The sequence below is a fragment of the Ceratotherium simum genome, chromosome 5 (genome assembly GCF_057802395.1).
Source record: "Ceratotherium simum simum isolate JZ-2026a chromosome 5, ASM5780239v1, whole genome shotgun sequence".
NCBI lineage: Eukaryota > Metazoa > Chordata > Mammalia > Perissodactyla > Rhinocerotidae > Ceratotherium > Ceratotherium simum.
In genome coordinates this window covers 23,411,955-23,426,720 of record NC_141904.1, presented here as the reverse complement: position 1 = coordinate 23,426,720, position 14,766 = coordinate 23,411,955, and the positions used below count along the sequence as shown (strand labels likewise).

The 14,766-nt window shown below is 49.1% G+C and overlaps 1 protein-coding gene across 3 annotated transcripts in view; it reads left to right on the top strand.

The window, feature by feature from the left end:
• The window catches only part of TBC1D5 (TBC1 domain family member 5), a 537,118-nt gene extending 524,089 nt beyond the window's left edge, over positions 1-13,029 (top strand). For all 3 annotated transcript variants that reach the window (XM_087430599.1, XM_087430597.1, XM_087430598.1), the window contains 3 exons: positions 2,541-2,620; positions 3,454-3,609; positions 9,031-13,029. In XM_087430599.1, the coding sequence (XP_087286725.1) occupies positions 2,541-2,620; positions 3,454-3,609; positions 9,031-9,333 (539 nt within the window). In that variant the 3' untranslated portion in view covers positions 9,334-13,029. The remainder of the gene's footprint in view (positions 1-2,540; positions 2,621-3,453; positions 3,610-9,030) is intronic.
• Positions 13,030-14,766: the final 1,737 nt, after the last annotated feature.

Genomic DNA, 14,766 nt, shown 5'->3' with positions numbered 1-14,766 from the left:
TTTGCAGCAAATAGGAGGCCATGAGGAATCATTTGCAAAGTCATGGCGTCCCCAAACAAAGGGAAGCAGGAACTTTTATTTTGGATGGGGAATGAATATTCAAAAGGGAGAGGCAGGTATTCACTTGCACAGGCTCAGTTGGAGAACATGCTTCCACATAATGAGGCCTAAGCTCCTCCTGGAGAGATCTTGGCATTAAAAATAAGGCAGAGGTCCTGGGCATAGCTCAAGTGATGAGGCTTTGTCAGTTTCAGGATGCTTGGTTGGTGGTTATATCTCCCTTGAGTTTCTCGCTTGGTCAGTTTCAGGATGGTTGGTGGTTACATCTCCTTAACATACAAAAGGAAAAGAAACAACTTGGAAAAACAGTTAATTGCTTCCAAACCCATCTTTGAGTTTCTGGAGGAGCCTAGTTGGGGCCAGTAAATCTATATACCTAAACTCAGGCGTGTAGAAATCGTGCTCTGAACTTCCATTCCCACCAGTGGCAGTCCAAGGCTTAAACTTGCCAATTAAAGACAACTCGGTCTCTTACAGGTTAAGCATCTCATCTGAGCACATGCCCACAGGTAGTTTCTCCACTTTGTCTCTTCTCCCTGCCAGGATGGTGTCAGGGTTCTGGGATGGCTCACATGTCTCTTTGGTGTTTGAGGAAGGGCCTCTTGAGTGCCCTCTGGTTCTCTGTTGGCCTCTAAGGGGAGCTCTGTTCCTGCATATTCCTGGGCCTCTGTCCCCACTGGAACCACTAACTGCCCTGTAGGGCGGCAGCCTCTGACCCCAAAGGTGTTTGGTCCTTGTTGCTGCTGACCTTGGGCCCCACCATTACACTGGGGGCAGGAGCCAGCCAATTTGGCCAAACACTTTTGCTTCAGGCTACGTTCTATAGCGGACTATCAAGGGGCAGCAGGAGATGAAGGTCCAGTCAGGTCAGCAGGAAGAATCATGTTTGGTTTCTGCAGATTGCCTCTTCTCCTGGCCTCCCAATATGCTGGGTGTGGCCCCCAGGGGCCTCCCCTCCATTAGTTCTTTGGACCCAAGAAGCCCCCAATGCTTCCTCCAGATGTCCTGGTGCTCCTGCATCCATTGGCTGAGCTTCCTCTCAAGCCTGGGAGCTGTCCCCCTGCTGCCCCCGCTTACACAGCAGGAGCTGAGAAATCTGCCCCACCTTGCAGCTCAGTGGGGCAGAACCCACTGCCTCACCAAACTGCCCAGTCCACATGTGCCTCGCTGCTCAGGCAGCCCTGGGGCCCTCAGAGCTCTGCTTTAAAAGCCATAGCAGTGGTAAAAACAAAAGTAACCTTTTTTAATCCTCTAAAAGACCCACAGAACTGTTTCTTGTCAATTTTCTGCAGTTGGTTGTTGTTAATGTCTTGTTGAGTGGATTTTGTGTTGTTTTTTATTGAGAGAGAACAAGTTCCTACAGGCTTTTAAGGAAACCAGAAACATTCACTATCTAATTATATCTATTATTCCATTCCCATTCATCTTGCTTTCTTTTGGAGCAGGCCTTTCTGTTAGCCAGAAACTACAGTCACATTTTCTGAATAAATAAAAGCTGCTGTTTTTCTGCTGTGGTATGGGAGAGGACTTGTCAGCATGGCTTATAGATTGATTCTTACTGAAGATTCTAATAAATTGTCAGGCGGGACCCATGTTAATGGTATCAGTCTTGGCCTTGCCCCTACTGGAAATACTTTTTGCAAGTATTTAGAATACCAGTGTTTTGAAATGCAAGTTCCAAGAGTATTTTTCCACGTTTGTTCGTTCATTCATTCGGTCAGTAAATGCTTAGTGTGTGTCTGATGGCAACCTGTAGGGCCTTTATTTTTGCCATTATGTTGAATCTACAACATGCTTTACTGTTTAATTCCTTAAAGATGGTGTTTTTATTAATTTCAGTCACCTGGGAAGAGCTGGTCTTTAGAGAGAGAGGTGAGTTGACATCAGTGAACTGTGAGGCAGTGTAGGAAGCCCAGTCTGAAAGCCTTCCGCCTAGAGGTTGGATGAATGTTCTAGGCTGTCCACCACATCGTGGGTCAGCAAAAGGCGCCCTGGTCTCTGCGGAAGTGCAGACACGTCAGTCACTGTAAGAACGCATTCGTGGACTGTTGGTGGGAAGGCCGTGCCTACCAGGCTCAGCGCTCCCTCTGCTCTGCCCGGCGCCGGCCCCATCTGCAGTTTGGCACACCATCCTTAGTGGGAATAGTTGCTGTGAAGTTTGGCAGAAAAATTCCCGAGTTTGTCTGAAGTTATGGTACGGCAGCAGGTAAGTTATACTCAGAGCATTAGTTATAAAATGTCATTCTAGAGGTACAGACTTCCAGTTATAAAATAAGTAGTCAGAGGGGTGTAATACACAGCATAGGGAATATAGTCAATAATATTGTAAGAACTTTGTATGGTGACAGATGGTAACTAGACTTATCGTGGTGATCATTTCATAATGTACATAAATATTGAATCACTGTTGGACACTTAACTAACATGATATTGTACTGTCGACTATACTTCAATTTAAAAAAAATATCATCTATTTTCAGTGAATATTCAAGATGTGATATTACAAGAAAATTTGGAAAAAGAAGATCAAATTCTGGTTTCCCTGGCAGGATTAAAACAGGTATGTCCATTGATCTGACTTTGTGTCCCACGGGCCACCCTTTTAGTGTTGGGGAGGGCACCCTGGGGCATGGCATACCACAATATCAGAGCCAGTGTCCCCCTAGCCCCTCATTTCCTCCCAGACAGAGCCCCTCCTGAATCCTCAGCTCCTCACACCCCTTGATCCTTCTGGTGATTATATCTGATTAGCTTGCAGCCCCAACTGGTTTTCCATTTCCCACCCCTGCCCCTTCCTCTTACCAAACCTATTTTGTTTGTTCCTCACTTAAAGTTGGTGTGGTGTAGTCCACCATCACGTTCAGTCGTTCATCCATCAATATACACATGTCCTTGGAGCACAAGTCATAATCACTACCTACAGCAGGCCTCAGAGCCTCAAGGGCCACACTGATTCACCCTCAAAGAGGGTTCCATTCCTAAATGGAATGTAAATGTCAGCGAAAAGAGTGTGCTGCTCTCAGATGTCCGCCTGTGTTATTAACAGCTCAGCTGGAGTGGAGCCACTTGAATAGCCAAGGGCTGCTCAGCGGGGCTGGGTGTGCAGGCAGACGGTGCTTCCTGCTTTAGATAACTTCCAAGGATGTGACACCCATGTCCGACCCTGTGAGAACCTGGCCATTAAGACTCTGAAATTTTCCTTAGTCGTTAATAAGTCAATGACTTTGATAGAGTTGGACTTTTTAAATTTCTTTTGTATGGTGATATATTCATATCCATACTATTAAAAAATGGTCAATGACAAGTCTAGTTTAAATGTTTTAGAGGTTTAGCTAGCATTTAAAAACAAACTCATTCATCTTTTTTGTTTATTTTCTTCTTCTTTGAAAACAGATCAAAGACATTCTGAAAGGTTCCCTGCGTTTCAACCAGAGCCAGCTGGAGGCCGAGGAGAACGAGCAGATCACCATCTCAGATGACCACTACTGCTCCAGTGGCCAGGGCCAAGGCCAGGGCCAGAGTGCTCAAATGCCTGGGGCCGCCAAGCAGGTACAGGAGCTCTGATGAACAGTGTCACATTAACTGGATGGCGGCGCATTCACGTAATTCTTCAAAGTTCTGAATAATAAAAAACCTTACCAAAGTTGCTTAAAATTACCACGTGTGAAGTTCAACTGTAAAATACCACAAGTGGCCTGAGCCAGGGATGCTGTATATAGCTGTGCAGATTGTATACTTCAGTGCCCTAGGGGGCGCCATTCACAATGATAATAATTAGACTAGTGTTTCCTAGAGTTGTGCAGTGCACAACCTGCACACCTGTATGCAGAAGCTTTGGCCTGAACCTCCTGCCAGTCCCACTGTGTGGCATTAGAAAGCCCGATCTCTGCCTCTGTTATTGGTCAGTTGCCTCCAGCTGATGCCTGCATTCCTCTTTGGCACAGGAAGTACTGTCCATGCTTTCCTAATGCTGTCTTGAGTGTATTTCACTTGGCTGGAATCTTTTTTACCTTCAAGGGGAAAGACTTCTCATTAACCTCCATCCTCTAAGGCAGAGAGGTCAGCAAACTTTTTCTGTAAAGGGCCAGATAGTAAATATTTTAGGATTTGCAGGCCGCATATGGCTCTGTCACATATTTGTTTTTGTATTTGGTGTTTCTGTTTGTCTGTTTGTTTTTACAGCCCTTCAAAAATGTGTAAGCCATTCTCAGCTTGAGGGCCGTACAAAATCAGGCCACAGGCCAGATTTGGCCCAGAGGCCATAGTTTGCTGACCCCTATTCTCAGATGTTGACGTTGTGTATAATTTATTCTAACATAGAATCACAGAATTTTCCAGTTAGAAAGGATCTAAGAAACGCCTCACGCGCTTAGTCCTGCCTGCTCGTTTACTGGTGAGGAAACGAAGGCCAAAGAGGCGCATGGGGTCGCCAGATGTTCCGTTTTCAGAACCTGGGTCCCAATCCAGTGACACTGCTCCCGCCCCTCCATGCCGCCTCACGGTGCCTTATCTGATTGGACCAAAAATTCCTAGTAATATTCTTTTTAAATGGCTTACGAAGTTTCATCTTGAAAGTGAACATTAGCAAAATCTCATCCAAGTCACTTTCTCAAAAACCAGCATCCAGATGCTTGTAAATTATTTAATTTTTATGATTTTAAAAAAACAAAATGACATTTTAGAATGCAGACTTTTCCAGTTTGAAGAATACTCTTCAAGAGGAGCACAGGAGCCTGTGTGGGTAACGTCGTCCAGCTGTAGAGGAAGTTTTCACAGAGCATTTTGAGTCTGCATTTTTAGCCACATGAGACAACAGTAACATTGCAAGTTTAATTTGGTTAGTTCCTCCAGATTCTCTTTCCCTGCACCAGTGTTTAATTTTTCAGTAATCACTTATTTGTTCAAATATTGTTGGGCTTAGGCTCACCCCCCCAACCATTTTTAATTGACAATTTCATTTAAAACATCACATGATTTTTTTTAGTTGAATTTGTAAAAATACTACAGAAAAAGACCTTTCAAAAACACTAATGAATTTTCTAAATTTAAAACTTCTTGATTATACTTTACAATTGTCGTTCCCGGTTTTCATATTTGTAAGAACTTACCTGTTACCACTGCAGCCCCAGTGGACCCCCACGTGCATACTCAGGATGAGCCAGCTACGAGATAGACGTGAGATGAAAGAGGATATGCCCTTGTCTGCAGGGCCACGGTCCTGTGCTGCATCCAGGAGAATGTTCGCCTCTGTACGTGCTTCTGAAACGTAGTCAGCCCCTCCTAGGCCTGCAGACCCCACTGCAGCCTTCTCTGCTTCTCTCTTCCTCTGTAGAGTTAAGTGAGAAAGAAGACAAGTGGGAAAAGGGAAAATAGAAGGGCTTCTCTTCTCTGCTCATTCCCTGCCAGGGCCCCTTCCCCAAGGGTGTCAGCAATTTATAAGAAGCCAGTATTCTTGAACAAGGTTTCCTCTGAGGAAGGGGGAAATCGGGAAGCAGTGCTCCCCTCTCGCCTTTGGAGGAGGAGGCAAGAGAAATCCCAGATGCAAGAAGGTCACCCAGACAAGCCAAGTGTGTGGGGCCGTCCGCGGCAGCGCCCAGTGATCTGGAGTAGATGGTAAAGGGGCCACCAGGCGGGAAGCCCTGACCCACCTTCTTCCTTCAGGAACACTCGTCGCAAGCCTTGGGGCTGCCATCAGGGCTTGGAGCTGGCTGGCTTTACTTTCCCACTGCTTGTGGGGAAGGGGCAGGGGTGCTGGCTGCGGACAGGAACATGCGTGCCTAGTGGCCAAGTGGGAGTTCTGAAGGCTTTTTCCCTGCTTCCTTCCAAATGTGAGTTGAGGTCCTGCTGTGCCAGGGACCAGGTGTCCAGAGTTATGGAATGTAGCCCCTGCTCTCAAGAGCTTCCAGTTCAGTGGGGCCAGAGGCTGGGGGAGCAGTGCTAGGCAGGCTTTTGCGACGTTTTCTGGAGATGTAATCACCAGGTTTTGGGTCTGTGGCAGGTTGTGCCACAGCTCATTCCTAACTTAGCAATGGATTGTCTGTGCTTTCTTGGCTAATCACTGAAGCATGTCTAAAGGATGGTGCAGAGGACCAGGCTCACCTGCCTTGAGGCAGATGGCTCAGGGCCCTCCTGCCAATGCCCTTCCCCATCAGGACCTTCAGAAGGCTCTTCCTTTGTGGGAATGCCCGTGCCCCGCTCCCTGCTGGGGAGCGGTGGTGGAGAGGCGGCTAATATTGTTCTTCCCATTTGATTACAAACCTTATCTCCAGCTCTGAAGACAGCAGATGTGAAATTGTATTTTGTGGAGTGAAAAGAGCCACATTCTGTCCCTCCCATCCAGAGTCTGTCCTTCACACACTCTTTCGGGAAGGTTTTGATGAGCTTCACTCAAATCTACCACAGTAGAAGGCAGGACTTCGTAGGACCCTGGGTTTGTCAGTCAAGCAGCCAATGTCACCTGCCTCACTGGTACTTGGGGCGCATGTTTTTACCTGAATGGTCTATAGCTGCATCGTCTAGAACAGTAGCCGCTAGCCACACTTGTCTATTTAAAATCAAATTTAAATTCATTACGATTAAATAGAATTAAAAGTTAAAAATTCAGTTCCTCAGTCACACTAGCCACCTTTCAAGTGCTCGGTATCTGCATGTGGCTAGGGGCTGCTGTGCTGCCAGCACGGAGGGAGAGCCTTTCCATCATCATGGAAGATTTCTGTTGAAAGCACTGGTCTGTAGTTGGGCTCACCTGCCTCACCATGATCCTAAACCCAAGCTAAGAAATGAAGCAGGGTGGGGATGGCGGTGGGGGTGTATACTGCGGTGGTCCTGGCCAGTTTTAGGCAGGACTGACAGGTTGACAAACTTTTTTAATCGTGCAGTACATGCCTGTGTTTGGCAAAAATGGAGGATTGACCTAGGAATTTACAAAGTTTCTGTAAATGATATAAATGGCACCAGGTAATAGCTCACACTGCTATGGAAATCCTGAAAGAAGGCATCTTTGTTTCTAGAAGAGTTCTAGGTGGGAGTCCAGAGGAATAGGGTCTTTGCTTTGTGACATTGGCCAAGCCACCAGGCCTCCAATCTGGGCTTCATTTCTTGATATAAAGGTTGGGGGATAATAAAAGAAGATGGTTGCTGAGGCTCTGTCTGCTCTAACGTGCTTTGTCTAAGCCAGGCCATGGGAATTATCTGGGAATTTGGGGGGCGGGGCTGTTACTCACAATTTATAACTTGACTTCCTTCACTACTTTTCCAGAAACACGCCAGAAAATTAGTGATGGCAGGAACCATCTTTACTTCTAGCCTCAGGTTTTGTAATATATTTCTCCTCTTCAAAGTCTTGCTAATATCTTCACTATAAGCTGAAGGAGAATAGGTTATCATGGTATTTCTGTAGTAGAGACACCACTTTAAAAACAGCACCCATGTGCATATGTGTGAGAAGACAAGCCCCACTCAGATGTCCCTTCTAACCTCCCCAAAGGCAACTCAGCCCTGACAAGGTGCCCCTTACAGAGGGACAGCAAAGGGGATGAAAAGGACAGTCTTTCTCTCCCAAACTGCTCTAGTGCCATTTGTGCTCACATCCCCTTCTAACAGAGGGTTATGTGCTGCGTATCTCTTCAGTTTTGTAAGAATTAATGTGTTGATAGAATGTAAACAGCTTTAAAACTTGAAATGAAGAACCTCAAGGCCTGTTGTTTCAGCACTTTGATCTTAAAGGCAAATTCTGTTTCTGTTCTCCAATTAAATATCTTAAAGGCAGACGAATTCTTGAAGGGTGGAGGCACCTAAGCCACTATTAGCCACTGGCCACTTGTCCCCCTCCCCTGTCACGAAGGCGAACATGAGATTCAGAGAGGGCCTGTCAGTCAGGCCCGGATTTCCCTTAGAAGTGTTGCCCACTACCTGTCCAGGCTCTGCCTACAACCCGCAGGTGACCTCAGCCATGCCAGTCTGGAGCCCAGAGGACCCGGGGGGCACTTCCAGCCAAGGGACTCTGTACATCTCATTAGACTTCAGACCCTGCACCCGTCCCACCCACGCTGGGGGGAGGGTAGGCAGGTGGGTGGGGAGCAGGTGCCGCATTACCCCGGCTTACAGCACTGGGTAAAGTGCCCTTTCTGCCAGGCTGGTGTTGGAACATCCTTGGTCAGACTGTGGCTTTACTTCCATCGCAGGGGAGGCAGGAGTTTCTCTGATCTTAACCTGAAACCTTTACCAGTTCATGGATGTCAGCTTCTTTAGTTAAAAATCAAAATGCTACTCACAATTGCTTAGAAAGGAAAATAATTGTAGAGTAAAACAATTGCTGTCTCCATACTTTTTGCTGTATACTTTGCAATGACCGTTCCTGGTGTTCGTGTTTGTAGAACCTACCAGTTACCACCACTGTCCCAGGGGACCCCCAAGTGCATACCCAGCATGAGCCAGCTATGAGATATAGATGAGATGAAATACACTGGGGCGTCCTAAAGCTATCCTTTAAGCAGGTAGGAAAATCACTCCGGATCTGAGGCTTATGTTAGGGAGCCAGTCCTACAGGATTCACGTCGTGCACATCATGTCCCTGCATGGTGACCACACGCTGTCCTCATCCCCATTTCATAGAGGAGAGAGTTCAAGCCCTAGGAGCAGGAGTGACTTACATGGCAGGGTGCCACGTGGAGCTGATAAGGATTCTGTCTCCAGCCTGCTGGCCGGCCCCTGAGCTGGCCTCTCTCAACAACTGCCCAAGAAGGAGGTTGACTCTGTTCTCTGGGAAGCCAGCATTCAGCTTCGGAGGGGCTGGCCCTGCTCCACTGGGAAAGGCCTGGGCTTCAGGGAAGCAGGACCAAATACTGCGTCTTTCCAAGGAAGAGCATAGGGCGAGGTGGCCTAGATTTCCATGGTGCGCTCCCCAGCTCACAGGGCCTCCACTCGCTGTTTCTTCTCTCATCCACCTACACTTCTGATTGTACCTTACAGGCCTCTTCAGAAGCGCTGGGGCGCACAGACAGAGGGATCTCAGACGACTTCATCCTGGTTTCCAAAGACGACGAGGGGGGCAGCACCAGGGCGTCCTTCGCGGGCCAAGCCCAGCCTCTTCGCACCCTCAGAAGCACATCTGGGAAAAGCGAGGCCCCGACCCGCTACCCTCTGGTGTTCTCCGACCCGCTGATGGGCCCACCCTCAGCTTCCTCCAGCAATCCTAGCTCCAGCCCCGATGACGACAGCAGCAACAACAGTAAGGACTCTGGCTTCACTATTGTGAGCCCCCTGGACATCTGACCACAGTGCCCCAGGTCTGCCTCATGGGGACCCGGCCGCCCGCCTCAGCAGCCCCAGGGCCAGGCTGAGGCTCCCCCAGTGGAGGCCCCTCTGGAACCAACACTTCTTTCTCAGCACGCATGTGGCATTGGTGCAGCCCACTGGAACCCTTGAGAGGGAAGCAGATCAGGCCCCAAAGCACACAGACTGATGTTCACCAAAATGCAGGGGGCGCTTCATGGGCCCAACCCCACCCCACCCACCCTTACCCAAGCTAGAGCTGGGTTAAGTACTGTGTCACACTCACTGTCAAGAAAGACCAAACCACGAGTAAAATCACTCTTCCTCTGTGCTCTCCTCCCCAACTAGACAGGTGTGGCAACTCCAACAGTTATATCTAGAAGAAGGAAGAAGAGTTGGTTTCAAATCTTCCCTCCCTCAGAGCATCAGGCATAGGAAAATTGATATCAAGAAAACTTTCTCTCTGGAAATCTCTATCTCAGCCTATTTCATTCCTCCCTTGGGAAGCCATACAGCAGAGCCAAATGCAACAGAATGGACTAGAACTAGTGGATTCCAGTGCTGGAAAAAACCCATTACTGACATCTCAGAAAATTACAATGATCTTTAGAGACAGGGTCTAAACTTAGGAATCATACTTTGGTGTGCTGTGGTTTAGATTTTTTCATTTGTTGAAGAATGCAGCCTCAGGCCAGATCGACTCTGGTCCTTCCTTAAACAGTTGTATTTCACATTATCTTTCACAGCCAGAAAACACATCACTTTAAGCAAATCTTTGCTGCACTGATTTCAAAAGTTGTAAGAATATTATTCCTTGAATTGGAAAATATGACCCTGACTTTGTGGGATGAACACCTTTCAGACAGTCAGTTTTTGGGGAAAGTTTCTGTAGTTTTGGGGCTGTAGTCACCTGTTAACTTAAGAGTAAAGGGAAAAACCCAAGCTCATTCCCATCCAGAGTCAGGATAGCCCATTGGCCTTAAGGTAGCAGTAATAGGGAATTAGACCTGGAGTCCCTTCTGGGGGAGCAGGGCTTCCTAGAGAACATTCCAGATGCCAGGAGGATGCAGGATTCTGTGCAGCCCTTCCCTTGCTGGGAGCCAAGTGTCGGAGCTGCAGGCCTGGGCTCAGTTGTGCGTCCCAGGCTCCAGGACAGGACAGGCCCGGGTCTGACGTTCGGTGCCTTCCTGGGTGTCAGCATAGAACAGAGATTCCCCTTGTCAGTTGCAACTTAGGGAACCATGATGGGCACAAAGCGTCACATGAGCTGTTTCTCTCCTTAAGGAGAAGGGCCATGAAAAGGACACTTCTCTCCTTTGCCTGAGTAGGAATTCTAACAGGATGGACATGGTGACCTCCGTCAAGGAGGAGCCGCCCTTGCCCTGGGCTGACTGCTTCTTTGGGCTTCTCTGAGGATGGCAAGGCCATCCTGGGCAGTGGAAGCTTTGTGGCAACAAGCAAAAAGCTAAGTATGAAAGAATAGACACCGTTGACGTCCCTCCCACCGCTGCTCATGTGTTTCTCTATAGACACGTGTGGTAATGACATGATTTCCCACTTGCTCTCCACGGAGATAGTGACGACTCGAGAGTCAGCTACTGCAGAGAGGGTTCGAGTTAGCTCTACAGTTTGTTCTTAAACTCGAGCAGGGAAATCTCCTCCCAACACATCGGCATGTAAGGTGGAAACTCTGGTTTTGCTCAGATAACAGGGTTGTTTGGCCTCCACGATTACTCAGAGATGCACTGATTAGCTCTCTGGCTCTGATTCTGAGTGGTCGCTCAGCACCCTATGGGTGTGACTCACTGAGTAAGTTGCTGCCGAGTACATGTTCCCTTGACGACACTTCCTAAGCTCCCAATGTCCCCATATAGTGAGTGGCCTTGCAACTGCACAGGGGTTGCCATTACTTTCTCTCAAAGTACCTGGCCTGGCAAGGTGCTGATGGTTTCTGTTCTAAGGTAAGAAGTGTGGCCCTGTCTTTGCGGGGGTTCTAGGACAGAGACTGGAAAGGACCACGAGCTGGCTGTCCCCTGGCTGCTGGGCCACAGTCGTCTGCTCACTTTCAGCATCTCTTTGGCCCTGAGAGCTAGAGTCATGATAGCCGAGTGTCACTGGCCACACAATAGCCCAGACACCCACCACACCGACAAGGCGCCAGGCTAGTTCCCTCAGTTGGCTGGGCGTTGAACAGTCGCTGAAAACTCCCAGCCCTGCCCGCACGCTCACGTGGGTCCTGCATCCTGTGCTTCCGTGTTGGTGCCACGTGAGAACCAGTGAGGTCACTCGGGTTGCTTCTGTGGCCCCCGACAAGCTGTTCCCTCCTCAGAGAAGAGAAACACACGAGGGGGGAGTGGGGTACAGGCAGTGCCACCCTCAAATTCCCAAAGGTTCATGAGTGAGAATTGTTACTGTCTTATCTTTTTTAAGTGACTTGTTTTTATTCTTCATAGTTGAACGTTGTTTGCATTTTTATTAGTTACAGTGCTATCCAAGAATATATGTTCCTTCCTTTTTTATCATCAGGTACTTATGTTTAATTACACATTTTTTAAATCCTGAATATATGAAACTTTTTTTCTTTAACAAATGTAATCAGTGGAACCCTCTCATGTTTTGATTATTAGCAGTTAAATATATTTTATATACATAAATCTTAGATTAATTCTCATTGTCACCTACTTTTTTATACATGTCCCTGTGTTTCATTCATTCCTCTCTGATCGGTTTGGAAATTTGAGTTAAAATTTATCTCTGTACCTTATATATGAGAGTGACAGGTTAGAGAAACAAAGTCATTATGACTTTGCCTTATCTTGTGTGTATGCCAAGGGGTCATATAACACTTTAAACGTTTAATTATGCTGATTACTCTTCCAAAGATGACCTCCTGCTCATGCTCACTGCTAACTGCAGTCTGGTAAGAAATCATATCCCCGCAGAATGAATGTGGCTACACATAAGCCACGGCCCCCCTGCGATTGGCCTTCTCCGCTTGTGACTGAGCTGAATCTCGGCGTGGGTCTTTCGGGGTTTGATTGCCCGCCACTAACAAGAATGCTCCTCCGCTGCATCAGAGACCACGAACAAATACAAAACTGTCTTCTAATAATAACCTGCCAGAGTTGACCCAAATTTAGCGGTCTTATTTTATTTTATTGTTTCTTTAAGAAGCTGCCCCCAGGGGTCATTGCAGAACCGGAGTGTGTGGAGGACTTATGTCCCTGCGCTCTGAGTGGCCGTCCTGTGGAGCCCCTGGCCATCCGTCGCTCCCACCCCGCAGATGCACACCTGGCCTCCGCCCCCCGTGTGTCCAGAGCCGGGGCATGGGGAGGCGGCGGCGGGGAGAGGAGGCCGGGATGAACTGCCGGTGGCAGCCGGCAGGGCTTCCTTCCCACGGGCCCGAACCGCTTCCTCAGTGTTACTTTCAAAAGCTCTCTTTTTATAGTGTTGAAAAGAAATATAAAGTTCCTGTAAACAGGCTTGAGACCACTTTGATGTAAAAGTTGTCATCATAATTTTCTCACAATGGCACAGTTCAGTTGATTCACGGGATACTCAGTTCTGCCATTTATCTCCTGTCGCTTTTTTCTCATTCATCTTTATGCTGTAACTCACATTGATTTAAGAAATGACTTATCCTTTTGACAAAGTGATCACATTCAATATGGTTAAAATAAAAAACTAATGTCAAACTGAGAATGTAGCTTGACTCGTTCCAGGCCGGGGGCAGGGGCCCAAGGTGCTGACCAGGCCTGACCCCGAGGAGCCCCACCACCCAGGGCACGGCCAGGCGGGGCGTGCATGGTAGGCTGTGCCCCCAGCCCAGCCTCACACACGCCGCTGCACGGGGCAGCTGGGACTCAGGCCTGACCCAGGGCTCTCACCTAACTCGGCCCTTCCCTTCCTCTCCAGTTTGGGCAAGTTGCTTAACCTCTGGGGCCTCAGTTTCTTTATCTGCAAACTGGGGCTAGTGGTAGTCACCTACTTCACAGGGTGCGGTGGGGATCGAACAGGACAACACATGTAAAGCACTTAGAACAGAGCCGGCCACCTGGTGAAATGCAGGACAGTTTCAAACGTGATGCTTAATTCTAAAGGAACCCCCAGAGGGCATATAGTCCCACCCCTTCTGTTGACAGCGAGGGCCCCAGCAGCTTCCCGGAGGCCTGGCCATCTGCTCCCGGGGCTGCATCAACCCCAGGGGCCCACCGGAGGCAGCCCTGCTCAGCCCGCTGGTCCAAGAGGCCATTTGGGGGTGGCCCCAATGGCTTGCCACCAGCACCCCACTTTCTCCCCTCAGCGCCAAGTTTGCCTGGTGGCCTCACACCCAGTGGGGAGTTTGGTGAAGAGGCCACGGGGTGGGCGTGGGAGGGGAGTGCACTCCAAGTCTGAAGCTAGGAACTAGGACAGGTTGGGGGGTCTCTATAGCTTAGGTAGAGCCGTGAGGCCAGCGGCACCCTAGATTTTGTGCTTGGGCCCATCCCTAGCCTAGGCCTCTGTCCCAGGCCCAGGCAACAAGGGGCTTTCCCTCCCGTGGGTCACACCACCATCCCTCCAAGAGACTTGATCAACCACAGGTTTTGCCATCAAAAGGTTGGAGGGCCTGGCACACTTCTCATGCTGGCGACGGTGACCCCTGACCAGTGGCCACCACACACACACTGGCACCCCCCACTGGCCGCCAGGAGCAGAGACCCTGTGCAGCAGGTGCCCCCCGGGAAGACCACTTCAGGGCTGCTGGACCGTCCTCCTGCCCCGCCTGCATCCTTTACCGGGGTGCTTTTCCCAGCCCCGGAAAGCTGCCTGCCGGAAAGTGCGAGGGAATTACACCATCTGGGAGCAGCTCTCAGCCGAAGGCCAAGGAGAGGTGAGGGTGGGTGGCTTCCCGCAGGGGGACGTCCAGCTGCTGACTGCCCTCCCTCTCCTGACTCCCTTCCCTGCTCCACTACTGGGGTTTCCTTCTCCCACATAAACGCGCTGCTCTTGAAGCTTCCCAGGCCCGGCTTCTAGGGGAACTTGCACTAACACCCTTCCTTCCTGACCTCTTCAGGCAGAAGCAGTGTCCCTGGCTCACCCCCAGCCCAGGCTGCTGGGCGAGCGGGAAGAGCCTGCAGGGTACCCAGGTGCTCCAGAGTTCTCGCAGATGCGGGCTGTGCAGAGAGGCACCTTCCCTCGCTTCTGTGGTCGGCAGAGGGACAGTTGCACCAGTCCCATCCAGGGCCGGGGCAGCCCTCTGTGAGTTCTTGCTCCCAGGCCCACCAAGTTGCCAGTTCCTCCTACAAGTGAGCATTACCCACGGCTGATAATGCCTGTTAAAGGAGCTACTGACAGCTTCATTTTTATTTTGTAACTTGCCCCTGTCACAGCATTCTTAGCCTTTTAAGGATGTGTATGTGTCACCAGAAATTTCTGAACTCTGAGAGGCACATC